Source organism: Halictus rubicundus, unplaced genomic scaffold, assembly GCF_050948215.1.
Source record: "Halictus rubicundus isolate RS-2024b unplaced genomic scaffold, iyHalRubi1_principal scaffold0163, whole genome shotgun sequence".
In the NCBI taxonomy this organism is placed as follows: domain Eukaryota; kingdom Metazoa; phylum Arthropoda; class Insecta; order Hymenoptera; family Halictidae; genus Halictus; species Halictus rubicundus.
In genome coordinates this window covers 324,118-340,710 of record NW_027488704.1, presented here as the reverse complement: position 1 = coordinate 340,710, position 16,593 = coordinate 324,118, and the positions used below count along the sequence as shown (strand labels likewise).

The window sequence follows — 16,593 nt, the reverse complement described above, 5'->3', positions numbered from 1 at the left end:
ACAGGATAGGATAGAGGATAGGATACGATAGAGGATAGGATAGGATAGAGTATAGGATAGGATAGAGAATAGGATATGATAGAGGATAGGATAGGGGATTGGATAGGATAGAGGATAGGATAGGATAGAGGATAGGATTGGATTGAGGATAGGATAGAATAGAGGATAGAATAATTTAGATTATTGGATAGGGTAGAGGATAGGATAAGATAGAGGATAGGATAGGATAGAGGATATGATTGGATTGAGGATAGGATAGGATAGAGGATAGGATAAGATAGAGGATAGGATAGGATAGAGGATGGGATAGAGGATTGGATAGGATAGAGGATAGGATACGATAGAGGATAGGATAGGATAGAGGATAGGATAAGATAGAGGATAGGATAGGATAGAGGATGGGATAGAGGATTGGATAGGATAGAGGATAGGATACGATAGAGGATAGGATAGGATAGAGGATAGGATAAGATAGAGGATAGGATAAGTAAGAGGATAGGATAGGATAGATTATAGGATAGAGGAAAGGATAGGATTGAGGATGGGATAGGATAGAGGATAGGATAGGATAGGATAGAGGACAGGATAGGATAGAGGATAGGATACGATAGAGGATAGGATAGGATAGAGTATAGGATAGGATAGAGAATAGGATATGATAGAGGATAGGATAGGGGATTGGATAGGATAGAGGATAGGATAGGATAGAGGATAGTATAGGATAGAGGATCGGATAGGATAGAGGATAGGATAGGATAGAGGATAGGATAAGTAAGAGGATAGGGTAGGATAGATTATAGGATAGAGGAAAGGATAGGATTGAGGATGGGATAGGATAGAGGATAGGATAGGATAGAGGATAGGATAGGATAGAGGACAGGATAGGATAGAGGATAGGATACGATAGAGGATAGGATAGGATAGAGTATAGGATAGGATAGAGGATAGGATAGAGGATTGGATAGGATAGAGGATAGGATAGAGGATAGGATAGGATAGAGGATAGGATAGAGGATGGGATAGGATAGAGGATAGGATACCATAGAGGATAGGACACGATAGAGGATAAGATAGGATAGAGTATAGGTTAGGATAGAGGATAGAATACGATAGAGGATAGGATAGGATGGAGGATAGGATAGGGTAGAGGATAAGATAGGATAGTAGATAGGATAAGATAGAGGATAGGATAGAATAGAGGACAGGATAGGATAGAGGATAGGATAGGATAGAGGATAAGATAGGATAGAGGATAGGATAGGATAGAGGATAGGATAGAGAATAAGATAGGATACATGGTATAATAGGATAGAGGATCGGATAGGATAGAGGATTGGATAGGGGATTGGATAGGATACAGGATAGGATAGGATACAGGATAGGATACGATAGAGGATAGGATAGGATAGGATAGAGGATAGGATAGGATAGAGGATTGGATAGGATAGAGGATAGGATAGGATAGAGGATAGGATAGGATAGAGGATAGGATAGGATAGAGGATAGGATAGGATAGAGGATAGGATAGGATACAGGATAGGATAGGATAGAGGATAGTATAGGATTGAGGATCGGATACGATAGAGGATAGGATAGGATAGAGGATAGGATAGGATAGAGGATAAGATAGGATAGTGGATAGGATACGATAGAGGATAGGATAGAATAGAGGACAGGATAGGATAGAGGATAATATAGGATAGAGGATAGGATAGGATAGAGGATAGGATAGGATAGAGGATAGTATATGATAGAGGATAGGATAGAATTGAGGATAGGATAGGATAGAGGATAGGATAGGATAGAGGATAGCATAGGATAGAGGATAGGATATGATAGAGGATAGGATAGGATAGAGAATAGGATAGGATAGAGGATAGGATACGATAGAAGATACGATATTATAGAGGAAAGGATAGGATAGAGGATAGGATAGAGCATAGGATTGGATAGAGGATACGATAGGATAGAGGATAGGATAGCATTGAGGGTAGGATAGGATAGAGGATAGGATAGGATAGCGGATAGGATAGGATAGAGGACAGGATAGGATAGAGAATAGGATAGGATAGAGGATAGGATCGGATTGAGGATAGGATAGGATAGAGGATAGAATGGGATAGAGGATTGGATAGGATAGAGGATAGGATACGATAGAGGATAGGATAGGATAGAGGATAGGATTGGATTGAGTATAGGAGAGGATAGAGGATAGGATAGGGGATTGGATACGATAGAGGATAGGATACGATATAGCATACGATAGTGGACAGAATACGATATAGCATACGATAGAGGATAGTATAGGATAGAGGATAGGATAGGATAGAGGATAGGATAGGGGTTTGGATAGGATAGAGGATAGGGTAGGATAGAGCATACGATAGAGGATAGGATACGATAGAGGATAGGATAGGGTAGAGAATAGAATAGGATAGAGGATAGGATAGGATAGAGGGTAGGATAGAGGATTGGATAGGGTAGAGGATAGGATAGGATAGAGGATAGGATAAGTAAGAGGATAGGATAGGATAGATTATAGGATAGAGGAAAGGATAGGATTGAGGATGGGATAGGATAGAGGATAGGATAGGATAGGATAGAGGACAGGATAGGATAGAGGATAGGATACGATAGAGGATAGGATAGGATAGAGTATAGGATAGGATAGAGAATAGGATATGATAGAGGATATGATAGGTAATTGGATAGGATAGAGGATAGGATAGGATAGAGGATAGGATAGAATAGAGAATAGGATTGGATTGAGGATAGGATAGGATAGAGGATAGAGTAGGATAGGGGATTGGATACGATAGAGGATAGGATACGATAGAGGATAGGATAGGATAGAGGATAGGATTGGATTGAGGATAGGATAGGATAGAGGATAGTATAGGATAGAGGATCGGATAGGATAGAGGATAGGATAAGTAAGAGGATAGGGTAGAATAGATTATAGGATAGAGGAAAGGATAGGATTGAGGATGGGATAGGATAGAGGATAGGATATGATAGAGGATAGGATAGGATAGAGGACAGGATAGGATAGAGGATAGGATACGATAGAGGATAGGATAGGATAGAGTATAGGATAGGATAGAGGATAGGATAGAGGATTGGATAGGATAGAGGATAGGATAGAGGATAGGCTAGGATAGAGGACAGGATAGAGGATGGGATAGGATAGAGGATAGGATACCATAGAGGATAGGACACGATAGAGGATAAGATAGGATAGAGTATAGGTTAGGATAGAGGATAGGATACGATAGAGGATATGATAGGATAGAGGATAGGATAGGATAGAGGATAGGTTAGGATAGAGGACAGGATAGGATAGAGGATAAGATAGGATAGAGGATAGGATAGGATAGAGGATAGGATTGGGGATTGGATAGGATAGAGGATAGGATAGAATAGAGAATAGGATAGGATAGTTGATAGGATAGGATAGAGCATACGATAGAGGATAGGATAGGATAGCATAGGATAGAGGATGGGATATGATAGAGGATAGGATAGGATTGAGGATAGGATAGTATAGTTGATAGGATAGGATAGAGCATACGATAGAGGATAGGATAGGATAGGATGGAGAATAGGATAGGATAAATGGTATTATAGGATAAAGGATAGGATAGGATTGAGGATAGGATAGAGGATTGGATAGGATAGGATAGAGGATAGGATAGGATAGAGGATAGTATAGAGGATTGGATAGGATAGAGGATAGGATACGATAGAGGATAGGATAGGATAGGATAGAGGATAGGATTGGATAGAGGATAGGATAGGATAGAGGATAGGATTGGATTGAGGATAGGATAGAATAGAGGATAGAATAGGATAGATTATTGGATAGGGTAGAGGATAGGATAAGATAGAGGATAGGATAGGATAGAGGATATGATTGGATTGAGGATAGGATAGGATAGAGGATAGGATAAGATAGAGGATAGGATAGGATAGAGGATGGGATAGAGGATTGGATAGGATAGAGGATAGGATACGATAGAGGATAGGATAGGATAGAGGATAGGATAAGATAGAGGATAGGATAAGTAAGAGGATAGGATAGGATAGATTATAGGATAGAGGAAAGGATAGGATTGAGGATGGGATAGGATAGAGGATAGGATAGGATAGGATTGAGGACAGGATAGGATAGAGGATAGGATACGATAGAGGATAGGATAGGATAGAGTATAGGATAGGATAGAGAATAGGATATGATAGAGGATAGGATAGGGGATTGGATAGGATAGAGGATAGGATAGGATAGAGGATAGGATAGAATAGAGAATAGGATTGGATTGAGGATAGGATAGGAAAGAGGATAGAGTAGGATAGGGGATTGGATACGATAGAGGATAGGATACGATAGAGGATAGGATAGGATAGAGGATAGGATTGGATTGAGGATAGGATAGGATAGAGGATAGTATAGGATAGAGGATCGGATAGGATAGAGGATAGGATAGGATAGAGGATAGGATAAGTAAGAGGATAGGGTAGGATAGATTATAGGATAGAGGAAAGGATAGGATTGAGGATGGGATAGGATAGAGGATAGGATAGGATAGAGGATAGGATAGGATAGAGGACAGGATAGGATAGAGGATAGGATACGATAGAGGATAGGGTAGGATAGAGTATAGGATAGGATAGAGGATAGGATAGAGGATTGGATAGGATAGAGGATAGGATAGAGGATAGGATAGGATAGAGGATAGGATAGAGGATGGGATAGGATAGAGGATAGGATACCATAGAGGATAGGACACGATAGAGGATAAGATAGGATAGAGTATAGGTTAGGATAGAGGATAGAATACGATAGAGGATAGGATAGGATGGAGGATAGGATAGGGTAGAGGATAAGATAGGATAGTAGATAGGATAAGATAGAGGATAGGATAGAATAGAGGACAGGATAGGATAGAGGATAGGATAGGATAGAGGATAAGATAGGATAGAGGATAGGATAGGATAGAGGATAGGATAGGATAGAGAATAAGATAGGATACATGGTATAATAGGATAGAGGATCGGATAGGATAGAGGATTGGATAGGGGATTGGATAGGATACAGGATAGGATAGGATAGAGGATAGGATACAGGATAGGATACGATAGAGGATAGGATAGGATAGACGATAGGATAGGATAGAGGATAGGATAGGATAGAGGATTGGATAGGATAGAGGATAGGATAGGATAGAGGATAGGATAGGATAGAGGATAGGATAGGATAGAGGATAGGATAGGATAGAGGATAGGATAGGATAGAGGATAGGATAGGATTGAGGATAGGATAGAGGATTGGATAGGATAGACGATAGGATACGATAGAGGATAGGATAGGATAGAGGATTGGATAGGATAGACGATAGGATACGATAGAGGATAGGACATGATAGAGGATAGGATAGGATATGAGATTGGATAGGATATGAGATTGGATAGGATAGAGGATAGGATAGGATAGAGGATAGGATAGGATACAGGATAGGATAGGATAGAGGATAGTATAGGATTGAGGATCGGATACGATAGAGGATAGGATAGGATAGAGGATAGGATAGGATAGAGGATAAGATAGGATAGTGGATAGGATAAGATAGAGGATAGGATAGAATAGAGGACAGGATAGGATAGAGGATAATATAGGATAGAGGATAGGATAGGATAGAGGATAGGATAGGATAGAGGATAGTATATGATAGAGGATAGGATAGGATTGAGGATAGGATAGGATAGAGGATAGGATAGGATCCAGCATACGATAGAGGATAGGATAGGATAGAGGATAGGATAGCATAGAGGGTAAGATAGGATAGCGGATAGGATAGGATAGAGGATAGCATAGGATAGAGGATAGGATATGATAGAGGATAGGATAGGATAGAGAATAGGATAGGATAGAGGATAGGATACGATAGAAGATACGATATTATAGAGGAAAGGATAGGATAGAGGATAGGATAGAGCATAGGATTGGATAGAGGATACGATAGGATAGAGGATAGGATAGCATTGAGGGTAGGATAGGATAGAGGATAGGATAGGATAGCGGATAGGATAGGATAGAGGACAGGATAGGATAGAGAATAGGATATGATAGAGGATAGGATAGGATAGAGGATAGGATTGGATTGAGTATAGGAGAGGATAGAGGATAGGATAGGGGATTGGATACGATAGAGTATAGGATACGATATAGCATACGATAGTGGACAGAATACGATATAGCATACGATAGAGGATAGTATAGGATAGAGGATAGGATAGGATAGAGGATAGGATAGGGGTTTGGATAGGATAGAGGATAGGGTAGGATAGAGCATACGATAGAGGATAGGATACGATAGAGGATAGGATAGGGTAGAGAATAGAATAGGATAGAGGATAGGATAGGATAGAGGGTAGGATAGAGGATTGGATAGGGTAGAGGATAGGATAGGATAGAGGATAGGATAAGTAAGAGGATAGGATAGGATAGATTATAGGATAGAGGAAAGGATAGGATTGAGGATGGGATAGGATAGAGGATAGGATAGGATAGGATAGAGGACAGGATAGGATAGAGGATAGGATACGATAGAGGATAGGATAGGATAGAGTATAGGATAGGATAGAGAATAGGATATGATAGAGGATATGATAGGTAATTGGATAGGATAGAGGATAGGATAGGATAGAGGATAGGATAGAATAGAGAATAGGATTGGATTGAGGATAGGATAGGATAGAGGATAGAGTTGGATAGGGGATTGGATACGATAGAGGATAGGATACGATAGAGGATAGGATAGGATAGAGGATAGGATTGGATTGAGGATAGGATAGGATAGAGGATAGTATAGGATAGAGGATCGGATAGGATAGAGGATAGGATAGGATAGAGGATAGGATAGGATAGACGATAGGTTAGGATAGAGGACAGGATAGGATAGAGGATAAGATAGGATAGAGGATAGGATAGGATAGAGGATAGGATTGGGGATTGGATAGGATAGAGGATAGGATAGAATAGAGAATAGGATAGGATAGTTGATAGGATAGGATAGAGCATACGATAGAGGATAGGATAGGATAGCATAGGATAGAGGATGGGATATGATAGAGGATAGGATAGGATTGAGGATAGGATAGGATAGTTGATAGGATAGGATAGAGCATACGATAGAGGATAGGATAGGATAGGTTGGAGAATAGAATAGGATAAATGGTATTATAGGATAAAGGATAGGATAGGATTGAGGATAATATAGAGGATTGGATAGGATAGGATAGAGGATAGGATAGGATAGAGGATAGGATAGAGGATTGGATAGGATAGAGGATAGGATACGATAGAGGATAGGATAGGATAGGATAGAGGATAGGATTGGATAGAGGATAGGATAGGATAGAGGATAGGATTGGATTGAGGATAGGATAGAATAGAGGATAGAATAGGATAGATTATTGGATAGGGTAGAGGATAGGATAAGATACAGGATAGGATAGGATAGAGGATATGATTGGATTGAGGATAGGATAGGATAGAGGATAGGATAAGATAGAGGATAGGATAGGATAGAGGATGGGATAGAGGATTGGATAGGATAGAGGATAGGATACGATAGAGGATAGGGTAGGATAGAGGATAGGATAAGATAGAGGATAGGATAGGATAGAGGATGGGATAGAGGATTGGATAGGATAGAGGATAGGATACGATAGAGGATAGGATAGAATAGAGAATAGGATTGGATTGAGGATAGGATAGGATAGAGGATAGAGTAGGATAGGGGATTGGATACGATAGAGGATAGGATACGATAGAGGATAGGATAGGATAGAGGATAGGATTGGATTGAGGATAGGATAGGATAGAGGATAGTATAGGATAGAGGATCGGATAGGATAGAGGATAGGATAAGTAAGAGGATAGGGTAGAATAGATTATAGGATAGAGGAAAGGATAGGATTGAGGATGGGATAGGATAGAGGATAGGATATGATAGAGGATAGGATAGGATAGAGGACAGGATAGGATAGAGGATAGGATACGATAGAGGATAGGATAGGATAGAGTATAGGATAGGATAGAGGATAGGATAGAGGATTGGATAGGATAGAGGATAGGATAGAGGATAGGCTAGGATAGAGGACAGGATAGAGGATGGGATAGGATAGAGGATAGGATACCATAGAGGATAGGACACGATAGAGGATAAGATAGGATAGAGTATAGGTTAGGATAGAGGATAGGATACGATAGAGGATATGATAGGATAGAGGATAGGATAGGATAGAGGATAGGTTAGGATAGAGGACAGGATAGGATAGAGGATAAGATAGGATAGAGGATAGGATAGGATAGAGGATAGGATTGGGGATTGGATAGGATAGAGGATAGGATAGAATAGAGAATAGGATAGGATAGTTGATAGGATAGGATAGAGCATACGATAGAGGATAGGATAGGATAGCATAGGATAGAGGATGGGATATGATAGAGGATAGGATAGGATTGAGGATAGGATAGTATAGTTGATAGGATAGGATAGAGCATACGATAGAGGATAGGATAGGATAGGATGGAGAATAGGATAGGATAAATGGTATTATAGGATAAAGGATAGGATAGGATTGAGGATAGGATAGAGGATTGGATAGGATAGGATAGAGGATAGGATAGGATAGAGGATAGTATAGAGGATTGGATAGGATAGAGGATAGGATACGATAGAGGATAGGATAGGATAGGATAGAGGATAGGATTGGATAGAGGATAGGATAGGATAGAGGATAGGATTGGATTGAGGATAGGATAGAATAGAGGATAGAATAGGATAGATTATTGGATAGGGTAGAGGATAGGATAAGATAGAGGATAGGATAGGATAGAGGATATGATTGGATTGAGGATAGGATAGGATAGAGGATAGGATAAGATAGAGGATAGGATAGGATAGAGGATGGGATAGAGGATTGGATAGGATAGAGGATAGGATACGATAGAGGATAGGATAGGATAGAGGATAGGATAAGATAGAGGATAGGATAAGTAAGAGGATAGGATAGGATAGATTATAGGATAGAGGAAAGGATAGGATTGAGGATGGGATAGGATAGAGGATAGGATAGGATAGGATTGAGGACAGGATAGGATAGAGGATAGGATACGATAGAGGATAGGATAGGATAGAGTATAGGATAGGATAGAGAATAGGATATGATAGAGGATAGGATAGGGGATTGGATAGGATAGAGGATAGGATAGGATAGAGGATAGGATAGAATAGAGAATAGGATTGGATTGAGGATAGGATAGGAAAGAGGATAGAGTAGGATAGGGGATTGGATACGATAGAGGATAGGATACGATAGAGGATAGGATAGGATAGAGGATAGGATTGGATTGAGGATAGGATAGGATAGAGGATAGTATAGGATAGAGGATCGGATAGGATAGAGGATAGGATAGGATAGAGGATAGGATAAGTAAGAGGATAGGGTAGGATAGATTATAGGATAGAGGAAAGGATAGGATTGAGGATGGGATAGGATAGAGGATAGGATAGGATAGAGGATAGGATAGGATAGAGGACAGGATAGGATAGAGGATAGGATACGATAGAGGATAGGGTAGGATAGAGTATAGGATAGGATAGAGGATAGGATAGAGGATTGGATAGGATAGAGGATAGGATAGAGGATAGGATAGGATAGAGGATAGGATAGAGGATGGGATAGGATAGAGGATAGGATACCATAGAGGATAGGACACGATAGAGGATAAGATAGGATAGAGTATAGGTTAGGATAGAGGATAGAATACGATAGAGGATAGGATAGGATGGAGGATAGGATAGGGTAGAGGATAAGATAGGATAGTAGATAGGATAAGATAGAGGATAGGATAGAATAGAGGACAGGATAGGATAGAGGATAGGATAGGATAGAGGATAAGATAGGATAGAGGATAGGATAGGATAGAGGATAGGATAGGATAGAGAATAAGATAGGATACATGGTATAATAGGATAGAGGATCGGATAGGATAGAGGATTGGATAGGGGATTGGATAGGATACAGGATAGGATAGGATAGAGGATAGGATACAGGATAGGATACGATAGAGGATAGGATAGGATAGACGATAGGATAGGATAGAGGATAGGATAGGATAGAGGATTGGATAGGATAGAGGATAGGATAGGATAGAGGATAGGATAGGATAGAGGATAGGATAGGATAGAGGATAGGATAGGATAGAGGATAGGATAGGATAGAGGATAGGATAGGATTGAGGATAGGATAGAGGATTGGATAGGATAGACGATAGGATACGATAGAGGATAGGATAGGATAGAGGATTGGATAGGATAGACGATAGGATACGATAGAGGATAGGACATGATAGAGGATAGGATAGGATATGAGATTGGATAGGATATGAGATTGGATAGGATAGAGGATAGGATAGGATAGAGGATAGGATAGGATACAGGATAGGATAGGATAGAGGATAGTATAGGATTGAGGATCGGATACGATAGAGGATAGGATAGGATAGAGGATAGGATAGGATAGAGGATAAGATAGGATAGTGGATAGGATAAGATAGAGGATAGGATAGAATAGAGGACAGGATAGGATAGAGGATAATATAGGATAGAGGATAGGATAGGATAGAGGATAGGATAGGATAGAGGATAGTATATGATAGAGGATAGGATAGGATTGAGGATAGGATAGGATAGAGGATAGGATAGGATCCAGCATACGATAGAGGATAGGATAGGATAGAGGATAGGATAGCATAGAGGGTAAGATAGGATAGCGGATAGGATAGGATAGAGGATAGCATAGGATAGAGGATAGGATATGATAGAGGATAGGATAGGATAGAGAATAGGATAGGATAGAGGATAGGATACGATAGAAGATACGATATTATAGAGGAAAGGATAGGATAGAGGATAGGATAGAGCATAGGATTGGATAGAGGATACGATAGGATAGAGGATAGGATAGCATTGAGGGTAGGATAGGATAGAGGATAGGATAGGATAGCGGATAGGATAGGATAGAGGACAGGATAGGATAGAGAATAGGATATGATAGAGGATAGGATAGGATAGAGGATAGGATTGGATTGAGTATAGGAGAGGATAGAGGATAGGATAGGGGATTGGATACGATAGAGTATAGGATACGATATAGCATACGATAGTGGACAGAATACGATATAGCATACGATAGAGGATAGTATAGGATAGAGGATAGGATAGGATAGAGGATAGGATAGGGGTTTGGATAGGATAGAGGATAGGGTAGGATAGAGCATACGATAGAGGATAGGATACGATAGAGGATAGGATAGGGTAGAGAATAGAATAGGATAGAGGATAGGATAGGATAGAGGGTAGGATAGAGGATTGGATAGGGTAGAGGATAGGATAGGATAGAGGATAGGATAAGTAAGAGGATAGGATAGGATAGATTATAGGATAGAGGAAAGGATAGGATTGAGGATGGGATAGGATAGAGGATAGGATAGGATAGGATAGAGGACAGGATAGGATAGAGGATAGGATACGATAGAGGATAGGATAGGATAGAGTATAGGATAGGATAGAGAATAGGATATGATAGAGGATATGATAGGTAATTGGATAGGATAGAGGATAGGATAGGATAGAGGATAGGATAGAATAGAGAATAGGATTGGATTGAGGATAGGATAGGATAGAGGATAGAGTTGGATAGGGGATTGGATACGATAGAGGATAGGATACGATAGAGGATAGGATAGGATAGAGGATAGGATTGGATTGAGGATAGGATAGGATAGAGGATAGTATAGGATAGAGGATCGGATAGGATAGAGGATAGGATAGGATAGAGGATAGGATAGGATAGACGATAGGTTAGGATAGAGGACAGGATAGGATAGAGGATAAGATAGGATAGAGGATAGGATAGGATAGAGGATAGGATTGGGGATTGGATAGGATAGAGGATAGGATAGAATAGAGAATAGGATAGGATAGTTGATAGGATAGGATAGAGCATACGATAGAGGATAGGATAGGATAGCATAGGATAGAGGATGGGATATGATAGAGGATAGGATAGGATTGAGGATAGGATAGGATAGTTGATAGGATAGGATAGAGCATACGATAGAGGATAGGATAGGATAGGTTGGAGAATAGAATAGGATAAATGGTATTATAGGATAAAGGATAGGATAGGATTGAGGATAATATAGAGGATTGGATAGGATAGGATAGAGGATAGGATAGGATAGAGGATAGGATAGAGGATTGGATAGGATAGAGGATAGGATACGATAGAGGATAGGATAGGATAGGATAGAGGATAGGATTGGATAGAGGATAGGATAGGATAGAGGATAGGATTGGATTGAGGATAGGATAGAATAGAGGATAGAATAGGATAGATTATTGGATAGGGTAGAGGATAGGATAAGATACAGGATAGGATAGGATAGAGGATATGATTGGATTGAGGATAGGATAGGATAGAGGATAGGATAAGATAGAGGATAGGATAGGATAGAGGATGGGATAGAGGATTGGATAGGATAGAGGATAGGATACGATAGAGGATAGGGTAGGATAGAGGATAGGATAAGATAGAGGATAGGATAGGATAGAGGATGGGATAGAGGATTGGATAGGATAGAGGATAGGATACGATAGAGGATAGGATAGGATAGAGGATAGGATTGGATAGAGGATAGGATAAGATAGAGGATAGGTTTAATAAGAGGATAGGATTGGATTGAGGATAGGATAGGATAGAGGATAGAATAGGATAGAGGATTGGATAGGATAGAGGATAGGATAGGATACAGGATAGGATAGGATAGAGGATAGGATAAGATAGAGGATAGGATAGGATAGAGGATGGGATATGATAGAGGATAGGATAGGATTGAGGATAGGATAGGATAGACGATAGGTTAGGATAGAGGACAGGATAGGATAGAGGATAAGATAGGATAGAGGATAGGATAGGATAGAGGATAGGATTGGGGATTGGATAGGATAGAGGATAGGATAGAATAGAGAATAGGATAGGATAGAGGATAGGATAAGATAGAGGATAGGATAGGATAGAGGATGGGATAGAGGATTGGATAGGATAGAGGATATGATACGATAGAGGATAGGATAGGATAGAGGATAGGATAAGATAGAGGATAGGATAGGATAGAGGATGGGATAGAGGATTGGATAGGATAGAGGATAGGATACGATAGAGGATAGGATAGGATAGAGGATAGGATAAGATAGAGGATAGGTTTAATAAGAGGATAGGATTGGATTGAGGATAGGATAGGATAGAGGATAGAATAGGATAGAGGATTGGATAGGATAGAGGATAGGATAGGATAGAGGATAGGATAGGATAGAGGATAGGATAAGATAGAGGATAGGATAGGATAGAGGATGGGATATGATAGAGGATAGGATAGGATTGAGGATGGGATAGGATAGTTGATAGGATAGCATAGAGCATACGAAAGAGGATAGGATAGGATAGGATGGAGAATAGGATAGGATACATGGTATTATGGGGTAGAGGATAGGAGAGGATAGAGGATAGGATATGTGATTGGATAGGATAGAGGATAGAATAGGATAGAGGATAGGATTGCACAGAGGATAGGATAGGATAGAGGATAGGATAGGATTGAGGATAGGATAGAGGATTGGATAGGATAGAAGATAGGATACGATAGAGGATAGGATATGATAGAGGATAGGATAATATATGAGATTGTATAGGATAAAGGATAGGATATGATAGAGGATAGGATGCGATAGAAGATACGATACTATAGAGGAATGGATAGGATAGAGAATAGGATTGTATTGAGGATAGGATAGGATAGAGGATGGAATAGGATAGAGGATTCGATAGGATAGAGGATAGGATACGATAGTTGATAGGATAGTATAGAGGATACGATTGGATTGAGGATAGGATAGGATAGAGGATTGGATAGGATAGAGAATACTATAGAGGATAGGATAGGATAAGTAAGAGGATAGGATAGATTATAGGATAGAGGAAAGGATAGGATTGAGGATGGGATAGGATAGTTGATAGGGTAGGATAGAGCATACGAAAGAGGATAGGAGAGGATAGGATGGAGAATAGGATAGGATACATGGTATTATGGGGTAGAGGATAGGAGAGGATAGAGGATAGGATAGGGGATTGGATAGGATAGAGGATAGAATAGGATAGAGGATAGGATTGCATAGAGGATAGGATAGGATAGAGGATAGGATAGAATTGAGGATAGGATAGAGGATTGGATACGATAGATGATAGGATATGATAGAGGATAGGATAGGATAGAGGATAGGATAAGTAAGAGGATAGGGTAGGATAGATTATAGGATAGAGGAAAGGATAGGATTGAGGATGGGATAGGATAGAGGATAGGATAGGGTAGAGGATAGGATAGGATAGAGGACAGGATAGGATAGAGGATAGGATACGATAGAGGATAGGATAGGATAGAGTATAGGATAGGATAGAGGATAGGATAGAGGATTGGATAGGATAGAGGATAGGATAGAGGATTGGATAGGATAGAGGATAGGATAGAGGATAGGATAGAGGATGGGATAGGATAGAGGATAGGATACCATAGAGGATAGGATAGGATAGAGGATAGGATTGGATAGAGGATAGGATAGGATAGAGGATAGGATTGGATTGAGGATAGGATAGGATAGAGGATAGAATAGGATAGAGGACAGGATAGGATAGAGGATAGGACACGATAGAGGATAAGATAGGATAGAGTATAGGTTAGGATAGAGGATAGGATACGATAGAGGATAGGATAGGATAGAGGATAGGATAGGATAGAGGATAGGTTAGGATAGAGGACAGGATAGGATAGAGGATAAGATAGGATAGAGGATAGGATAGGATAGAGGATAGGATTGGATAGAGGATAGGATAGGATAGAGGATAGGGTAGGACAGAGGACAGGATAGGATAGAGGATAGGATAGGATAGAGGATAGGAGCGATAGAAGATACGATATTATAGAGGAAAGGATGGGATAGAGAATAGGATAGGATAGAGGATAGGATAGGGGATTGGATAGGATAGAGGATAGGATAGAATAGAGAATAGGATAGGATAGTTGATAGGATAGGATAGAGCATACGATAGAGGATACGATATGATAGAAGATAGGATAATATATGAGATTGGATAGGATAGAGGATAGGATGCGATAGAAGATACGATATTATAGAGGAAAGGATAGGATAGAGAATAGGATAGTATAGAGGATAGGATACTGGATTGGATAGGATAGAGGATAGGATAGGATAGAGGATAGGATAGGATAGATGATAGGATAGGATAGAGTATAGGATATGATAGAGGATAGGATAAGATTGAGGATAGGATAGGATAGTTGATAGGATAGGATAGAGCAAACGATAGAGGATAGGATAGGATAGGATGGAGAAGAGGATAGGATACATGGTATTATAGGATAGAGTATAGGATAGGATAGAGGATAGAATAGGATTGAGGATAGGATAGAGGATTGGATAGGATAGAATATAGGATACGATAGATGATAGGATATGATAGAGGATAGGATAGGATAGTTGATAGGATAGGATAGAGCAAACGATAGAGGATAGGATAGGATAGGATGGAGAAGAGGATAGGATACATGGTATTATAGGGTAGAGGATAGGATAGGGGATTGGATAGGATAGAGGATAGGATAGGATAGACGATAGGATAGGATAGAAGATAGGATTGGATTGAGGATAGATAGGATAGAGGATAGGATAGGATAGAGGATAGGATAGCATAGATAACTAACAAATAGAGAAAGAGAAAATAAGAAAGAAAAGTTATGTAAAAAATTTCGATTAGAAAAATAGTTTAAAAGATATAGGGAATATAAAGTAATGCCTCTACGATTAAAGTCGATATACTATAAGCAAGATGTATCGAAGTTCGAACGTTCGTCTTCTCCAAGAGGCAGGCGTGTGCTGGGTCAACGAACTCTACTCTAACGTTAAATTGCGAACATAAATTTAAACAAAGACATACGAGATCGAATTTGGAACTGTCAATAGGACATATTACCCTTCAACGGGAAATAGAATAGGACAAAATACAAAAAAGATAATAATAATTGGAATGATATTATAACGTTCGGGGGACGTGCCGTTGGTAAAGTCAAATAGGAAAAACCGTTTGAAAAAGAAAAACAACGAGGTAGCTCGAGGCCAAACCCGATCGGAACAAAGGTCCGAGAACAAAATACGGTTGGAGGACCGAAAAGTGGGGGGAACCGATAGAGGTTAAGCGGAGCCTAACCCGTAAATTTCAAATCAGATCGATTCGAACCTCGAAAGAGCATAGAACAAAGTGAATTTCTAACGATATAGCTTAGTTTTGAATTTCTTTTTCGGAGTATTAAATAAAGATACAGTCGATAATTGTATGAATTTAATAACTACCGGGAATCGTGAAATAAAAAAGCAGAAGCTGAAGTTACTGCGA

At 39.8% G+C, this 16,593-nt stretch overlaps 1 protein-coding gene across 1 annotated transcript in view; it reads left to right on the top strand.

The window, feature by feature from the left end:
- Positions 1–15,993, top strand: part of LOC143363886 (uncharacterized) — a 144,054-nt gene extending 128,061 nt beyond the window's left edge. The window contains exon 2 of the mRNA XM_076804414.1: positions 15,980–15,993. Coding sequence (XP_076660529.1) covers positions 15,980–15,993 — 14 coding nt within the window. The remainder of the gene's footprint in view (positions 1–15,979) is intronic.
- The last annotated feature ends 600 nt before the right edge of the window (positions 15,994–16,593 follow it).